Consider the following 19,270-nt stretch of genomic DNA (forward strand, 5'->3'; position numbering starts at 1 on the left):
GGGAGGGGAAAGATCTCCCAGCCAGTCCCTGCTTTCTGCCTTGGCACATGAGCACCTTTGCAAAATAGACATTCATGGATCTCTGTTCCTTCCCTGCTCTACCAAGTGCTCTCAGCTGCCCACCAGTAGGCAGCAGAAGGAACACTGGAGTGCAAGGAACACTGGAGTGCAAGGCCATTCCCAGCTGTGCCCAGTGCTCCCTGTAACCATCTGTCCCTGTGTCTCCTGTCTCTGTGTCACCTGACTTCTCCCTGTAACACAGAGGGATCCTCTCAAGCTTGAAGTCACATTCCAGAACTGCACACCCCAACCCAATTCCTTCCCCACACTGGATTTTACAAACCTAATCTCCCTCAAGTCAGGGCTGGCATCCCTCCTTCCAGGGCAGGTGAGGAACACAGGCCAGTCACTGCCTCTGGCTTTCAGCCTGGCCTCTGCTGAACAAGCAACTTCTGGCCCTTGCATCACCTCTCCACTGCTTTCAGATTCTCTCCTGGTAACTCCTTTCCTCACTCTGCTCTTCCTAAAGCTCTTCCCAGCCTGCATCTCTGAATCCTTTCCAAAGCAGCCTCTTTTCCCTTCTCTGGATGAGCTGCAGCCATTTGCTGCCCACTGAAGCCTTGGGCAGGGAATCAAGACTTACACTTTGCAGCTGGGGGTACCAGCCCTGCCACATTCAGCTGCCTAAAAGGAAAGGCCAGCACAGCAGCACCAGTGCAAAAGTACATGACATGGGCAAGAAGGAAAGACAGCAGCTTCAATATTTAGTCAGCACAGTGCAAATAAGGTGAAACCGCACTCAAGCAGTAGGCTTTTCCAGATATGAGATATGAAATCTATGAAATGACTGCAGAAATCACTTATCTCATTTTAAAAATTGAAAAAAAAAAAAAAAAAAAAAAAAAAAGGAGGAAATTCAGACTCCTAAGCATGTCTCAAAGAGCAGCTGCTCCAAGGAAGAAGAAAAGGCATCCTTCTAACCACATGAAGTGGTGTTAATGCACTCAATGGAGACCAAAGAAGTCTTGTAATTTTCAAGATAGGATGCAAAAGTCTTCAAGGGATCACCCTTTCAAACTGAAAGCATGTGGCAAGTTTCTCAGTTACTTATAAAGTGGAAAAGAAAGAAACAAACAAAAAAAACAAAAGCCAACAAGTGGAAGGGAGGGAGGAGGGCAAACAGCTGGATCCCACACAAACTGCTGGGTCTCTGAGCCAGAAGCTGCAGTAGATGGTGTGTTGCAATATTCTCAGCAGTAGGGCAGGGCAGGAGAGCCTGCTCCCTGGGTGGGAAGTGCAGTCACACGAGAGGTTTACACTGCTCTCAGCAAAATATCCACAGCACAAACAACAGGGCTTCCACTCTCCTTCTCCTCTCCTTCACTCTGTAAAAATCCCCTCACTGTACACATGACCTTCAAGGCATTTTGTAAAAAAAGGCAGATACAAAACATCTGAGAAAAAGCAAAACTGGCTGAAACTGAGACTTTGCATTTTTACTTTGGGAATTTTGGGCAGAGAGTAGATGAGTAAATGGGAAATTTTCCAGAAGCACAGAGAACCTGATGCAGGAGCAGTGCAAAGCAGAAAGGAGTGTGTTCAACAGACAGCATTCCTGCAGGGGCTGATTACATTACCTGTGTGGTCTGAGGGAAGGTGGAGTGAATGCAGGCATTGTGTATGATAAGAACAGAGCAGCCTTTCTTTGTCAGTCAGGCTCTGTAAGCCTTCTTTAAACAAATTGCACCATTTAAATCTTGCTGTAATCAAGGAGATGCAGACACAGATCCACAATCAGAATTTTTTAAATAATCCAAGTAGAAGAGCACTCCAGGTTAATCTGGACATTAAGGATGAAAAGGAAAGCAAACAACAGCACATACAAAATCTGGAAATTCTCAGCTCAGAGCTGACTCTGCAGCACATCTGCCAACACTCAGACATGCTGCCATTGCCTGGCAGCAGCCACAGAAGGCAGCACCAGTCTGGGGCTTCCTTGGTGGAGAAGGAGTGGGAAGCAACACCCCAGAGCTGGCAGGGGTAAAGCTTTTAACCATGCCAGCAATTCAGGAGATGTGAAATGTCTGCCCACAGGTAAGCCAGGCTGCACAGCAGGGAAGACACTGACAAACCAGAGGTGTGGATTTGAGTCCCAGTTTTGGCATTTTTTAGTGGCTCTGACCTACCAAGCCAAATATAGCACCACAAAGAAAGGAGCTGTCTCAGCTTTTATAACCATGATCCCTATTTCCCAGAACCAACAGAAACAAATGGGACAGCAAGCAAGACTGTCTCATTTCTCATGGGAATACAGCATGCCAGGTAGGGCCCTGGCATGGGCCAGCCTGGCAAAATCAGAAATGTGCAGAGTGAAAGTGTCCTGCTAAAAAGTGAGTGAGAAAGCAAAACTGAAGAGTTTATTTTGATAGGAGAGCTATCTGTACTTGAGGGTTTGGCACAACACCTTGGAGTCCAACAGTTATGTTGTGAGTGGCATGTTAATCAGACTCTTTTGATCCCTGGCTGTTCAACAACCTGCAAATATTTATTATTCCATCCTCCAGTGCTGAACTGCAGACCCTGAGATTTGCATATACAGTTTTGCAAGGGGTTATTTATGCCAACAGTTCTGATCTTTCTGCTTCTTTCTCCACCCATCCGAAAGCAGAGAATAGTGGAAATACCAAAATCTTGCTTTAGGGTTAAAATACCTATTTGAGTGCTGCCAATACTTGGTCATGAACTGAAAGTATAAAGAGATCTCTCTGGTATTATTCCTTCAGATATTTCAAGCAAGAGTATTCAGGGGCTGGCTGGTTTTGACCAGAAACAGACACCACCAGAAAATTTTGTATTGTCCTTTCCATCAGGAGGGTGACATGAGACTGCAGACTCATCTTACAAGTTGCAATAACACAGAACATGAGGGCATTTTTTTTCAGAATCACATGGACCTTATAAAATTGTAACCACCTATAAGCAAGTGCAGTGATGAAAGATCACATCCATGCATGTCCTGTTTATCCTGTTTACTCCAGGTGGCTTAAATGACAGACACACAGAGCTATCAATATCTCAAGTACCCTGTGGAAATCCCCATATATCCACCCTGGAAGACAGAGAAATGCATCTGAGGCCTTACAATACTAAAAGAGGGGAATAAAAATTTTAAATTAAACAGTATTTCCTCTTAAATCTTTAGAGAGTACCACACTTAACACAATTCAACTGAGACATTAGGCAAACTGGTGTTAAAGAGCTTAAGTTTTTGTTTCTTACCTCCTCAGGTACAATGATTAAAGGGTATTTGTCCTCTGACAAGAAGTTAAAAATAACCCACACTTTAAATGCATCTTCATCACTAATCAGCAAAGGACTTTTAGAGAGGTTCTTTTTAGCACAGAGAGTCCAGCACATCCTGTTGAATTCAACTTTGTCAAAGTTCCCTTGAACCTAAAGAGAAGACATTGAAGAACAACAAATTGGTATGCACAAATGCCACAGAACAGCAGACGGACAATGTTTGTCAGGTTTCATCATACAAAAAGCAGCAAGAAAATTGCAGTTTGCACAAAACACCAAGGCCCAAAAGGAGCACTGTAACAACCTAGTCTGACTTCCTGCATGGGGTAAAATAAGGAATTCTCCTAGCAAAACTGACATCCAACCTCCAATTTCTGGTTGAGTTAATTACACCCTTACTCTATGGAAAGGAGGCTACAGTGCATTCTGTGTTTCCTCTAGCACATCAGCTTCCAAACCATCTCCAGAACTCAGTTCCAGCTGCCCTCCTATTGCACTGACTTACTGAGATTTTATATAGAAAATTTGGAAACCAGCACAGCCAAATCCACATGAGGATATGTTAAAAGCAATATTGGAGCAACAACTGGGAAGGACCCTTCGTAGGCTTTTTACTTCACTTTACTCAAACTAACTCATGAAGAGTATTCATAAACACAGAATATTTTTTTCCTCAAATGCTAATCCACTTAAAATCTTTGCTTTTTCCCAGGCTTGCAAGCCTTCACCTCATTGATACAAAAATTCCTCTTGCTTTCATTATTTTTTATCATACCTAGCAGCTGCATCTACAGATCTGTGAATTATTTATACAGGCAAGAGCTCTAATTTACTGTTTTGTTTTCAAGCCCTTGTTAAGTTATACATTAAACCTATTTACTATCTCCCCATAACTTAGCAATGCTATTTCTTTACCAAAGTGTTACTGATTAAGGCATGCTTGGGACTGTAATGATGCCCCTTTGAGATTTTAGAAAACACATCTAAGGAACAGGTTCTTGTACCTCTTGTGGTAGAAAGACCAGTAATGGTCAGAGATTTTTTTAAAGATAAGCCAAACCACAGATCTCAGGTACTTGAAGAACACCAATGCAAACTGTCTGGTTTCCTACCCAGTCTGAGAAGCAGTCAAACACAGTGACCACACCACACTGGCCCAGTCAATGGCAGACATGGGAAGTTGATGAATTGATGTGGGTGGAGGGGAAAAAATAAAAATTAAAAAAATACAGAAGTAAACAAGAAACCAACCTGATGACAAGAACAGTCTCCAGGCATAAGAGTGAGACTATCAACAAAAAACATAGACTTTGCATGCTTGCAGAGACCACCAGCCTGAGCAGAGATGCAAGAGGCTACAGCTGTCCTTTGAATGAGGAGGCAGCTGTAGGAGCCAGAGCTGCTCCAGCCACAAGTTCAGCATCTGTCTTGTTTGCACAAGAAACACAGATCTTGAATGATACACCAGCTGAATGAACACTCTCCAGACAAAGGGCTAGAAGTCAGGATTTCTTCTCTGTTCTATTCACCAGCACTTCAATTCTTGGCTACTCTTGCCTGTGCTTTTTCTGTGTCCTCTCCACCCTGCCCAAAGAACAAGGGCTTCTTTTCTAAAAGTTGTTTTACCACCCTGACAGTGAGCAGCTCCACCTTGGAAATGTCCTGGTGGTGCATGGGTTCTGCTACCATAGCAAAGCAGACTGCAGCCCCTCAGACACTCCTGTCAAACCCAGGTCACCTGCAGCACATCCCTGCCCCCAGGACTGTGTACCAGTTGAGCAGGAGGTTTCAGACCCATCTTACCACAGGGGAAGAGGTCCCACAGTGCCAGCAATCTCACTTTAGACATGCAAGCCCTTCTTTCAGAATCCAGATTTGGTTCTGAAATGGACTTTGTGGGGCCCACGTGTCATCCAGAACAGAGACACTGTTTAGGAATTATTCAGGACAATAATTACATCAGCACAAAAGCCCTGGCTCTCCAAAATAACAGTTCCAAAAATATAGCAAGCATTGGTAGTGTAACTTGCATTCATGAAGTTGCCTGGGAGATGAGATAGCCTGAGGTTTGAGTGATGTCTCCCCTCACCAAGACTGTTCCCTGCTCTGAATAAGGCCTGCTGTTAAATACCACCACTGCCATCACTGAAAGGGAAACATTTCCAATTGGTATTTAAAGATATACATTGCAAAAAAAAAATAAAAATCACGCTAAAATATGGTTAAAGAACCAAGTAAAACAAATTATGAACACACTACATTGGCAAATACAGCTCCCTCCTGAAAGACACATTTACAGAACAAGACAGGTTTTGTTGCAGATGCAAGAAAATTCTAGATACATCTATCTGCTGAGTAACAAGATGCATGACACTGGAAATCATCAATCAGACAATACTAATTACTCCAACCATTTACTGAAATTACCTATTTGAATAAAGGAAATTAGTTGTAGTAAATGCACCTCACTTAACTATCTTGTCTTTCTTCACAATTGTCCCTTTCTTGATGATTCCTTGGTTCTACATAAGGAAGCTTTATTGCAGGGTAACTCAGCACCAAAAAAAAAATATAAAAAGTTACAACTGCATTTAAGAGTACAACACAAGTTCTTTCCAAAGGTTACAAAGGCCTCTCAAAAAAATTCTAAGTCACAGCTATATAACTATTTTAAAAGAAATTTAAGAAATCATCCATAAAATATTTATGAATGTCTTAAAATATCTTAAGATCAAAAAACCTTTCTTGAGCCAGTGGCTCTTGCTTGAATCAATTAATTCACTGTAAGATGCATGACTGGAAATTGAGATAACTTCCTGTGTATGTGGGGTATAAAGCATCACTCCCTTTTTAGTAGTTTTGCTTACTAGAATATACTAACAGCAATTTTTCTACAATCCCCCCATCTAAAATAACAGATTACGCCTTGGAAAAATAAAGAAGGAGTTTCTTGTTTGCTTTTTCTGTTTGTTTGTTTTAAACAAAGGAGACACGCAATGAATCAGTGACTTCATCCCACTGCACGTTGTCTTTTGGCACTGATGTAAACTCATCTCTAAAAGAAGTCACAGACAAGATTTTTCCTGTCCAAAAAGACAGCCTTCTGTCCAAACAACTTCACTCATTTTCTTATTTACAAGCATTTAGTCAAGATCAAATAACATCAAGCTATAGATAATTTGATCCTGTTCCTTAACACTTTCATATTTTAAGATTAACTGATGATATGAATATAATCAGGCAATCACTGGAAGCCAGATCAGTATAAGAATAAAACAAAACAAGAAATTATACACAGTCATGCTCTTCCCTTTCATACCTACTTACTTACATAGCCAGGTCTGTCATTTTAATATAAAAGTGTTACTTAAATGCCATTTTGCTCTTCATTTCCATAACTATTCTCCCTAGAAGCACCCTTTACCAATAAAGCATTTTTATATTTGAAAAAGCCATACATATCTCTTTTGGGTTTTCTTTAGTTAATGGCCTGCCACTGTCTACAAAGAGTATTAACCCACTGTGGTTCAGCCTCTCCCACTGTAATCCTTTGGTCAAAATAAATTAAGGAATTTTCTTTTTTCCCAGAATTTGGGAAAAAATACTGCTTGGTCTTCACAGGATCTCGGACAGCCAAGATGAAGCAGAAATGCTATCACAACTCCTTAGGAACAAAGCAGAATTCTTCAGCATCAATCAAGACATTAAAGAGTTACCTTTACATGTATTAAAGGGCAACAACTCCCACACATCAAACAGGACTCTTGGCATGTCTCTCATACTCTTTGGGTGGGAGAGAAACACAGACTAGAGAGGCAGAGAAGCTGATAAACTAGATAGAAGCTGATAAGCTAGATAGAAGCTGCCAGACTGCATTATATATATCACATTTTCCAGCACTATTAAATGAAGGAGCAGAAATCAGCAATGGGGCTGAGGAGGTTGCATCATCTGCAGTTGCTGCACTGGACTTCTCAGCAGTATGTCAGTTCAGGACTTCTTCACATAACAAAAGAGAGCAAACAGCTCTGCAGCCACAACATCAAAGTTGGAGGGTTTCTGGGGCTCAAGTGTAGAAGAAATCAGTGGTGTTGAAGCAGATGTTTCCAGCATCACGTGAGCGGCTTTCGTTACCCAGCCCAGTATGTGACCAGAAGACAGAAAAAAAGCAGGAAGATCATTGTTTGGGGCTTCCTAACTTTCCAACTCAGTGACCACCTATTCTACAACATGATGGAGAGGAGAGGGAGAGGGAGAGCCCTGCTGGCTTTCCAGAGTTTCTCCTGAAACAAGGCACAACAGAAGACTGAATAATGCTCAGTCATGAAAGGAAAGAACCTGCAAGACAGAACTTCACAACACGCCCTAATGTCACCCACTGTAACCTTCTGAAGGGATCTACTCATTAAAGTACTTTGTGACAAACAGTGAAGATATTTTTACCCTTTCTGTTTGCAAAGAAGTCTTTGACAATATTCTGTTCCAGCTGCAGTATAAAGTAGGACAACCTACAGCTCCCAGACACTTTCAGATAAATTCAGGCTGAGGTGCTTTATTGTCACAGCACATATTGCAGTGGAGATGGCCACAATACCCAGAGTATCACCAGACAATTTCAGAGGGCTGCAAGCCTCTGCCCTTCTTGTTCCTCAGCCCAACCTTTCACACCCCATGTTCATGCACTGCACCTGTGTGCCCTCTGTTCCCTTTGGTGACAGGTCAGTAACACCTCAGCACTCCATGGCTCATTGCCCTCAACACTGCTCACCTGCTTTTCACAGCTGGAGCCCATTGGGGATGGGGCTCAGCCACAGCCCAATTCCCACCAACTGTGTGCCTACTCTTTATTGATATGAGCACAGTTCTGCATGAACACAGCTTAGGCAAGGGCCAGATGGAACAGGAAATACAAGATGTAGAAAGCAGTGCACCCTTCCATTTGTAGGCACAAGCTCTCCAGAGTAGCCATGCCGTGAGGACCCCACAGACACACTCCCAACCAGCCTCCTGCAGGCACCAGTTACCACAAAGACACTCTAACAACAAAAGCTGATATAAGAAAGCATGAGAATTCAAAACTTACCTTTTCCAAGATGAACTTGTTTAGATAAGGCATGTAACCCTGATTGGAAACTGGTCCTTCGTCATCGTCCCTAAAGTGCTCTTCCAAGGCCACTGGATCATGGGGAACGTTTAACACTGTGCACAAGTTGTGAGAAAGGACCTAAGGACAGAAGAGAAACCAGTGACACTGCTGTCAGCCTTAATGGTGTGTTCCCTCCAGAGCAGACCTGTGACTCCAAAACCATGTGCAAAGTGACGCTTTGATGTCACCACAAGTTCTGCCCCACACAGGTTTGTAAAACATAACTAAAAAATCCTCACTCAATGGTTTCAGAGAGTTGATTGTTACAGAAGCAATGTGAGCACAGAGAGGTCCAGCCCCAGAGAACTACAAATGCAGCTACACAAGCTCCCCTTTGTACATATATCCCCATGCAGCTGAAAACCAGGAGAGGCATGCAGGAACACCAGAATAATATTTGCAGAGTGAAGTCAGATAGCTATCAAAACAACCACAAACACCTAGCCTTTGAAACTATAAATATTTATATCTTGTGAAAATGAGTAAGAAAGAAAACAAGTCAATATGTAACTTTAGTTTGCAAAGAAAAGACTATTCAGATTAAAGCATTAACTATGGATTTCTCTTATTGCTTGCTTTTGGGCTGCTTCTCAACATTGACCCCATGGTTTAGCTGCAAAGGAAAGTAATGTTACAGAAAGAGGAAGGGTTTAGGTGTGCTTCTCAAATTTTTATTTTAAAAAGCTATTTGCATGAAGTATGTCACGAACTTGACAACCACTAATACTCACGTCTGTTCTTGAGAAATGACCTTCAAGAAGAGACTACACACTTGACTAATTTTAAGGAAGTACTGAATTACTAAAAACAAACTAGCCAGCACATCTCAGGTTCTTCAGCCCGAGCTGAGCTCTGCAAGCACAGACTAACACCTCAGTACCAACAGGAAGGCAGAGCCTGGGCAGGAGTGACTCCTGGGCCACCATCCCTCCCCCTGGCTGTTCACACTGTCTGGGGTCAGGTCAGACCTGTAAAAGGCTTCCCACATCACCCCTTGGCATGACGCAGAGCCGAGCCTCTGAAAATCAGGTACCATCAACATGAGCTGGGTTAAGGATTTAGTATTACACGCCCTGCCATGGTTTGCATGGAAAAAATGTAAAAAAGGCAAAAAATACAACTACAAAAAATTACACAAAGGTAAAACAGATCACATCTTTTCAAAAGATATATGCTGCCACTGCTATTTTTTTTTTTTTTTAATCAACAACTACATGGGACAAAGTGCAACTGAATTTTGTGGGTTTTATATAGAATTTTTAAAAACAGACCAAAATTATGCAAAGAGAAAACAGTAAAAAAAAACCCAAATGTGCAGAAAACTTATAAAAAAAAACTTATAAAAAACCAAATGTGCAGAAAACATGTCTATTTCGGTGAGAAGACGTAAAAGATGCTCAAAGATGAAGTAGTTGTAAAAGAAGAAGTGAAAGTCTGAAGTTGTCAAAGCCTAGGAAATCAAACCAAAGCTACACACTTATAATGTCTGGGCTTTCCCCCACCCATCTACCCTCAAAAAAAAAGAAAATGTACATTCACTATTCTGATGCATGGTAAGGAGACAGCAGAATCTCTGTGTTAGTTAGCAGAAAATATTACAAAGATAGCCCGAGATGTATATTCAGTTCAGAGGAGAATTCCTCTCTACACACCTCCAAAGTTAAAATTGCTTTCAGAAAAGGAGACATTTCCATGAGAAACACATATTTTCAAGGATGTATTCTAACACTAAGGCATTAGGGCTAACAAGGTCTAGAAATTTGTAAAGTTAAACCACAGCATCATCCATAGCACAACAAAAGCTGCACTTCCCAAAGCAGCAAAAGAGCATTTAGATTTCACAGCACTCTCTATCAACAGTATATTTCACTTCAATCCATCCTTGTCTTTAACCAGATCACGTATTTGAGTCCATGTGATTTACATATGGGGCTGGGGGAATGTACTATCATGTGTGCTTCCCCTTCTATTTAAGGCTTCTGCTGTTATTTATAGAAGCTTGAGGGATTCTTGAATTTCTGAGAGAGAGAGAGAGATGATTACTGTTTTCCAACCACACTGGAGCTGATAATATTATAACTAAAAAAATACTCAGCTAATAAAAGTACTCTGAAAGCATGACTGATTCCAGCTTACTACCAAAGTAAATTAAAAAGTCATGATAAAATGCTTTCTTATCATGTGCTTTCTACATATTTGTCTTCATTTTTTTGGTGTTCTTGCTGTGCTTGGGCTGTCAGAAACCTAGGTGCTTTCCACATCAAGTGACCGACTTACCAGGAAAGAATTCCACTTTCAATGATTTTCTAAGATCTGCCTTATCTGCCATCTCTCTGGTGAGAGCCCAGGGCTCTCCTTTCATAACTCAGGAAATTCCTCGGTGCCTGCCAAAGCTGCCTTTCTCTAACGCGGCTGAGCGCCAGCTGAATTCTTCACGTGCAGGGTAAGCCAGAAAAATTCTGCCCTGAGGTCTCGTTTGGTTTGGTTTTGTTCTCTCAAATCACATTATCTGGACCTGAAGATGCTCCATGTTAATTAACCATTTAAAAAAACCCCAACAAGTATCTGAGCACCAGACTAATTGGGCTACAAAAGAATCACCTTGCCTTGCAGAAGCTGCATCAACCAAGAGGAAGTCAGGATTTGCAGCAGTCAGGATTATTCCCCCAGTGCCCACAGGGTTGCTAAGCAGCTTTCTCCTTCTGCATTTATCATGCTCTGGATGCCACACTGAACAATGTACCTTCGTGCCAAAGCCAACTCCTGCCCCAGCCCACAGACTCATCTCTGCTGCAGCACATGGGCACAGTGGGGGAACCCAGACTGGGGTCTGAGACAGCACAGGCAGCCTGCCGGGGTTTGTGACACCAGGGCACTCCAGCTACAACAACTCCTTCACTTTCAAGAAAAAGTTTTAAGAAAGATGCCTGGTGGCATCCCATCTTTCCCTGGGAACACTGAAGGTGTTCTGTTCCAAATACAAATAAATACAAGCAAGCTGAATGCCAAAGGTCATCCCAGACTCTGGATTTACTTTATTATGCCCTGTTCATGCTGCTTTACCTCCAGGTCTACTCTGCTAGAGCTGCTCCTCTCGAGTTCCCATTTTCCAAAACTTTCAGCACATGTTGAATTGTTACCATCTGAGTAGCTTCATTTAACCATGTCCCATAAAAGTGATCTGCATTTCTACAGGGAGAGGGACAAATGCTAGACTACTTACTGCTCAGTGACAAAAATTTGGCCCAGATGACAGTGGGAGCCTTACCAGGGCAGACTAATCCTGCAGCAGCCATTGTCAGCTTCTTGGTAGTTTTCTCTTTTTCTTTTCCATCTTTCAGGGGGGTCCTCCCACTCCCCGTCTCTTTTTCAGACTTTAAAATGTTGGCATCCCAGATCCCGACAGCTCCATTCAGTGGCTTTGTGTGAATTCATTCCAAGACATTCTTGGCTCATCTCTCCCCAACATCCATGTCAGCAGCCAGCCAGCCAGCCAAAATAAGGCTACTCACAAGCACTTTCCTGTTCACTTTCCCTTTTTCTTTTATGACCAGTGCTAAAAGTAGCATCATATAAGCCCCTTGTCACAAGCACCAGGTCTTTCCATCTAGGGTACACCATACACACACCACATCCTGCATCATCACACCCCCAAGGCCCAGCTTCCTTATCCACTCAGGTAGCCCAAACCCCATCTGCAGCCTCATTATTCAACATCAGGGTTTCTGCAGCAGCCTCTTTCCCAGCTGGATGAGTGTATTCCAGCCCAGGTTCCTGACACTTGTACCCTTCATCCACATCAGCTCCCATTCCTTCATTCTCTCCTTTCACCCCCGGGCACTTGCATACCCCTCATCACCATTTTCAACAACCTCATCCTTCCTTTTGCCTTCATTATCTGCACAATCCCCCTTGGCCTCCGGTTACAGGAGGGCCTGTAATCTACCCTGCATCTGCCCAAGTAGCCAAGGGAATTCTTTCTGTCCTGGGGCTCCCAGCCCTTCGGGAGAGCTCCTTGTAAACATACTCCATGTACTGCAACTTTTTTCTACATCTTCCCTGACAAAAGAGAATCACAGAATCCATTAGGCTGAAAAAGACCTCTGAGATCATCAAGTCCACCCTATGACAGAACCCCACCATGTCAACCAGACCACGGCACTGAGTGCCACTCTTTAAACACCTCCAGAGACTCCATCACCTCCCTGGGCAGCCCATTCCAATACCTTATCAGCCCCTCTGTGGAAAGATTCTTCCTAATGTCCAACCTGAACCTTCTTAAGGTTGCAGTTAAAGTTTTTGTCCTCTTGCTGGTTGCCTGGAAGAAAAGACCAATCTCCACATGGCTACAAGCTCTCTTCAGGCATTTGTAGAGAGTGGTAAGGTCACCCTGAGCCTCCTTTTCTCCAGGCTAACATGCCCAGCTCCCTCAGCTGCTCCTCACAGGACTTGGCTCCAGACACTTCACCACCTTTGCTGCCCCTCTCTGGACTTGCTCCAGCCCCTCAATGTCCTTCCTAAACTGAGGGGCCCAGAACTGGACACAGCACTTGAGGTGTGGCCTCACCATGCCCGGTACAGGGGACAATCCCTGCCCTGGTCCTGCTGGCCACACTGTTGCTGATCCAGGCCAGGATACCAGTGGCTGCCTTGGCCACCTGGGCACAGGCTGGCTCAAGGTTGAACAGGCTGCTGATCCCCTGGGAGCTGCTTGTCTTAAGCACAGCCTTGTGGCCCTGTCATTTCCTCACGCTCCCTGTTTTACATGACAGGCTGCCTAGGCTTTGCTGGCACAAGAGCATCCCTCCCTCACACCTCACCAACAGCACTGCTCGTGGATACCCTAACACACACACTCTGAGCCCTGCTGACAGCCCCAGAGCAGGACCCTGTCCCTGAGTCACAGTGACTAATTTCCTACTGCCCTGCACTGCTGCACAAAGCCGATTGTCCGACGGGGTCCTGCCCACTCAGCCAGGCTCCCAACCTGCCCCTGCCTCACTGCATTGTTCAAGGTCTTCCTCTGTGGTCAGAGCACCCCTCTCAGCCCTGATTACACCATTCTTCCTCTTCCCTCATGCCACCAACTTCTCATCTAGGGGAAAAGCAAAGCAAAGGCAAGAGGTTGTAACAAGCCTGTAACGCTCCAGAAATGAGAACACACCAGTATGAATTTTCTAAGCCTGACAAGTGTTTTGGTCACTCAAAGTTACAATACAGGCCTGAGTGGGGACAGTATTTTCACATGTGGCTCACCATCCACATGCTGCAGATAGCATCCAGGAGTCCAAGACCCCAAGACTTAAAAATACACCCCAATGGAAAGCATGGAAAACAAGAACACCCAAATAAATCCACCGCCTAAGCAGAGACATGTCACAAAGCAACAAGTGGAAGAGCTTCCAGAGAGGGTATAAAAACTAATTGGTGGATTTCTCAAAGATCCAATCGTACACCCACAAACTACAAGCATTTTTGCTGGCTGTCAAGTGGAACTATATTTAAAATTACAGTGTTTCTAGATCCAGATGAAAAGTGGATTTAACACTGATATTTTAGAGAAACTTCTAAAACAAGTTAATTTTAAAATTGCAGATTGTAAGAAAGATTAAATTGGATCTCAGTGTAGGAAAGGAAGCAATTTGGATGTAGCTCATGCTGGAATCACAGCACCAGCTGTAACTGCGTACACAGAACTTACACCTGAGCCTTGCTGTATCAGTGTTTGAACATGCCAAAAAACACACTGGCAGAACAATGACTGTCCAGCTTAAAAGCTGTAATTTAAGAACAGAATACACAAAGGTTTCTGCTGATGTAGAAAGAAAGACTAAGAGCTGCAGCCAGCATAGCAGTAGAACTTCTGAAGACTACCAGTTGAAAAAAAAGAAAAACCCAAACAAACAAACAAAAAAGTCAGTGCACACTGGAAGAAGACAATATTCAAAATTACACCAAGGATGGATTTGACTGTCTCCTCTCTCAGCAGCTCAGAACATACACAAAAGATCCAAATGGATAAAAGACATCTCATTACATCCTTACTATTTCAAGCAAGCCTCATTTTTGCCCTCAAGCATTTGCTATTTCTCCAGACTACAAAACAGAGCAAACTGACTCACCTCCATCCATCTGCTCTAGATCTACTTAAAACAAATGTGTGATGCAAACCCTTTGCAGTAGGGCCTCAACTACAGAACACACACACACATTTATTTTTCTCATAGTATTTAAAGTTAATTATTTATTTTTATGGAAGGATCAAAGGTCACTTCTAGGCAGAGTAACTAAAAATCACTTCCTTTAACAACCAAACGTATTATCCTTAGGAAATTCCCTGCAATGTGATGGCACCACCTTAGACTGGATTACACAAACCAGAGACACATGGCCAGTGGGTTTTCTTACTGAGAAGGGAAGAGTTCAGCAGTTTACAACACTGCCATTCTCACAAAACAAAAAGGTTTTCATAATTTTTTCAAAACAGCCATTCCACTCAATTATAAAGCATATTTTTCTAATGTCACAGATCTCTACCAGCCCATTGGTCTCCAGGCATCATCTCTCCATTTTACAGGAGTGCTGTATCTTCCTCACGATGATGAGAATCACTTCATTGGGAAATATCTTCTAAGGATAACACAGTCCTATCTCTATCATACAGGAACTTCTCCTTTGCTGTCCTGCCTGCCTCTTTTGACCCATGTGGAGCTACTGCCACCCTGCACACCTTTTCTCCCCAGCAGGACCAGCAGTTTTACACCACATTCAGCATTTGCCACAAAAAGTCTATACAAGAACACCCTCTACTCCCTCCTGAAAACCAACTCTTGGTGGCCACAGGAGAAGGTGGCAACCTCATTTCAGACTTGTTTCTGCACTCGCAGATCTGACGCTTCCCACAAGAGCCTTTCTGCCACAGACAGAACTGCACAAACACACAAGCCCAGCATTTTTTGATGACACTGTACCAGCCCACCAGCACACTGGAAGCTTCTGTAGCCACTTCATTCAGGCCAGCACCTGTGGACCACGAGAGGTTTTGCACTGTCCTGCATGAAAAACCCAGGACCTGCGCATCTTTTCAGCTCGAGTTCACAGCCAGGTCTGGCGTCTGTCCCGAATCCTGCCCCGCAGTCACTTCTGGCCCAGCCCGGCTCTATCTCACAGCCCCACCACCCCAGCAGAAGAAAAGGAGAAGAGGAACAGGCTGTTTGCAGCACGCTGCCAGCTCCAGACCCTCATTACATAACGCTAAAAATAAAGTCCACCAGCGACCAGCCACGCTTCTAAACAGCACCCAGAGCACGGCCACTGTCGCTGGTGGAGTTAATCCCGCAAAAGGCGCAAACCTCGGCCGATCGCTGCTGCCCACGCAGCCCCAGCGCCGAGCACAAGGACCCACAGTCTCGAACGTCAACAGGTGTTGCGTTCTTATTCAAAATATTTATTTAGCCAGATTCCTGCTATTATTCCCTGGCCAAGACGGTCCCATAAAGCAGGGCCAAGATGGGACTGGATTCAGCGAGCTGCCTGAGAGCTCTTTTAAGAGCACAAACACTACTTCAGCGTATAAGCTGAGGAAAGAATGGCACAGTTGGAGCCTCTTGACTAATTCTCCTGTTTATGTCCAAATAAGAGAGCACTGTGGAACCGCTCTCCCCTTGGCAAGCCGTGAATTTCACTTGGACGCAGCCAGCCCCTATAGATGGGACCTTGTGGCTACCCCACAAAAGATTTTGGCCAGAAAGGGTAGCAAGGACATGTGGTTGAAAGCGGACCAGAAGCACAACAAGGGTTTGTGCGCTGACATCTCGGGAAGGACGGAGCGGAATGAAAATCAGCCTGCCCGGGCTCCAGGACGGCTCCGCGCCAACCCCCGGCGGGACGGAGGTGGCCGGGGCCCGCAGGGACAGCGCTGCCGTGGGACGAACGGCGGGGAGAACGCGATTTACAGCGCCCGGGAGAGCCCCGAGAGCGAGCGCCGTGTGCGCCCAGAGGCGGCCCCGGCGGGCAGGTCCCAGCCCGCGCCCCGCGCCCGCGCCGTCAGCGCTCGGCGGCGACCGACCCCTCGCACCCCAGCGGGCTGGCCGCCCCCCGCTTGCCTTGAGCTGGGACTTGGAGACCTTCCCGCTGCGGTCGAGGTCGAGGGCGGTGAAGGCGTGCCAGATGGACTTGAGCAGCTCCTCCTTGAGCCCCACCATGGCCGGCCCGCTCCCGGCCCGCGCCCGCCGCCGCCGCTGTGCCCCGGCCTGCGCCGGCCCCGGGGGCGCGGCCGGCCCGGCCCGGCCCGGCCCGGCTGGCGCCGCCCCTCAGCCGCGTCCCGTCCCGTCCCGTCCCGCCCCGGCGGAGCCCGGCGGGGGCGGCCCGCGCCCCTCAGCGCCGCTGGGCCCTGCCCCTCAGCGCCTCGCCAGGCTTCCTCTGCCGCCGCAGGTCTGCCTTTTATTCTTACCAGGAAATGCACTCGGTTAAATGGCCAAGAGCTCGATCCTGTCCCTTTCAGTAAATTTCTGATAGCTCAGTATAACGTGGGTGAATAAATTAACATTGGTCGCTTTGGTGTTCTTCAGCACGGTTAAAACACTGTTCAGGGTTTTCACCTCAGGGGAGATAGTAAATAAAACAAACAAAAAAAAATTATCATTGTGACGTGCTGCTGGAAAGATAAAATAAGCATTACGTCTTATTATTATAAGCAGGCTGTCGTGAATATAACAGTGAGGCTGATACTGTTCTTGTCTTTCCAAATAATTCCCCCCTGGAAAATTGTGGGGTTTTGAAGAACAGGAAGACAGTTGAGTCTGTGAATGGAATTTATGAAAGTCTCAGGTGCAATGCTCCCAGCAGGATGTACCTCACAGTAAGGAGAGCAGCTTTCCTCTTGGAATTTTTCTGCCCCACAAACAGCTTGGAAGGAAGGCTGCGCACAGCTGGAGAGAGTGCAATGCAATCCCAGTGCAGGGGGAGAGCTAAAAACCTCCTGCCCCACTGCCTGCAGAGCAGAAGGCAGACAAAACGTGACCAAGAGGAAGGAGTTGTGTTGTTGGAAGTCTTTTTGAGAGTTGTTGGGTGTTTGGGGTAGGTTTTTTGTGTTAAAGTCTTCTTTAATACTTACGGGACTAAGCTCTGGTGAGGGCAGCAGCTATGCAAAGACTTCAACAGAGATTATTAAAATAAATTTATGCATAATTTCTTCTGCATGTTGTAGGAAAAGCAAATTATTATTTATGATGTATGTGCTGTGATCTCAATGGTCTTTTTTCCATGTATGGAGTCCCTATAGTTTTGGCTAAGTGCTGTGTTAGTTGGTCTGCTTAGCCAAAAATACCTTTTCAGACTGGCTTTGGGGAGAGAAATGGAATGGCCTTTTTGTACATCTTGGTGGATGTCTTCAGCATTTCAGTCTGAAGAGCAAATACCATAAATCGTGTCAGCAACACAGCCAGAATCCAAACCCCAAATGCACTGCAGCCCTCAGCCCAAAAAGGAGCCATGCATGCAGAGCATCTCTGTGAGCTTACTTTGCAAAAAATGACAATGGGGAAGAAGTGAGGGATGGAGGGCATGGTCTTAGAAGGTACAAAACTCTCTAACACTGACTGACTGACAGAGGATGAGAAATAGGACTCCTGCATACACTATTTCCTGCAATTGATAGAAAAGTTCACACTTTTCTGTCTCTCTGTAACCCACCTACATTGCTCTGAACACTGAGACTGTCATTCACAGGACACAGCCCGTGATCACTTGGAAGGTTTTATTTTCATGGATTTCACACAAAACTATTAAGGCCCCAAACTCAAGACACGTAATAAACAGCAGGGGAAAAAAATAGGTTTTACCCAATTTTACTCTTCAGTCAATTGCATCATCAGAACAAAAATAGCACTCCAAGTGAAATAGTTCTGGCAGGTACACTTTGACAACTGTTTTGTACCAGGTGGTGCTGGTTTATTGTGATTCCAGTAAGAAAGGCACTCAGATTCTAAAGTGTCACTTAAAATACCATTTATTGCAGCCAGCATTGTAATGGAGAGAACAGTGTAGATAACCTTACATTCCTTCAGGAGCCCTGGGCTGTCCAGCATCAACCAGGTGCACCATGTCATGCAGATCCTGCCCATGGAAAATTTACACCATTCTGGTCATTCAAGCTATTAGAGGATTTTTGTCCAAAGGGAGAACTCTGTACATCGTTTCTATGGCCAAATACAAAACTTGTTCACACCAGAACCCCTTGCTGCCATGTTCAGGTGAAGTGCAGGGAATGCAGGGGTTGTCATTGCAGGTACCATGTAGGACCTGCCAAAAAAATCCTGTGGGACAATCAGCCAGGGAGATTTGTCCCCCTGTGGGCCTGGAGGCCAGGCTGGACAGACAGCACAGCTCAGCACAAGCTGGGAAGTCACAGGCCTGACTTGCATGGACCACTGATCCTCTGGGTACAGCAGGGCAGGTGAGCAGACAGCAAAGCCCACTGTAGGAAGTAATTCTAATTCTCATAGGTGATAAATCATAAGATTGGTTTTCTGTATGTGATGGAGACGCTAATCATACACAGATTTTTATTCTTTAGAGATATCTTTTAGAGATGTTACAGCCTCCCAGTGGCACAGTCAGTTGCCAAACACAATCTGCCTTATTCACTGAGCATACCCTAATAGCCTTTTCCCTCTCCTTTTTCCCAGCCTTTTGCTCCATAATTTATTCAGGACTTTGGAATCCACAAATAATTATTTATGCTCTTTCCTCAAGATGGATACTCTGAACTAAATTATTAACATAAAAAAATATTTTGATGAAATTCCCTAATGAATCTGA

At 44.7% G+C, this 19,270-nt stretch overlaps 1 protein-coding gene across 2 annotated transcripts in view; it reads right to left on the bottom strand.

Moving 5' to 3' along the window:
- Window positions 1-16,720, bottom strand: part of SWAP70 (switching B cell complex subunit SWAP70) — a 35,337-nt gene extending 18,617 nt beyond the window's left edge. The window contains exons 1-3 of one of the 2 annotated variants that reach the window (XM_050974805.1): window positions 16,555-16,720; window positions 8,387-8,527; window positions 3,280-3,453 (exon numbers count right to left, since the gene is read on the bottom strand). In XM_050974805.1, coding sequence (XP_050830762.1) covers window positions 3,280-3,453; window positions 8,387-8,527; window positions 16,555-16,653 — 414 coding nt within the window. In that variant the 5' untranslated portion in view covers window positions 16,654-16,720. The remainder of the gene's footprint in view (window positions 1-3,279; window positions 3,454-8,386; window positions 8,528-16,554) is intronic. The other variant, XM_050974806.1, reaches the window with a different exon arrangement.
- Window positions 16,721-19,270: the final 2,550 nt, after the last annotated feature.

Source organism: Serinus canaria, chromosome 5 (genome assembly GCF_022539315.1).
Source record: "Serinus canaria isolate serCan28SL12 chromosome 5, serCan2020, whole genome shotgun sequence".
Classification (NCBI taxonomy): domain Eukaryota; kingdom Metazoa; phylum Chordata; class Aves; order Passeriformes; family Fringillidae; genus Serinus; species Serinus canaria.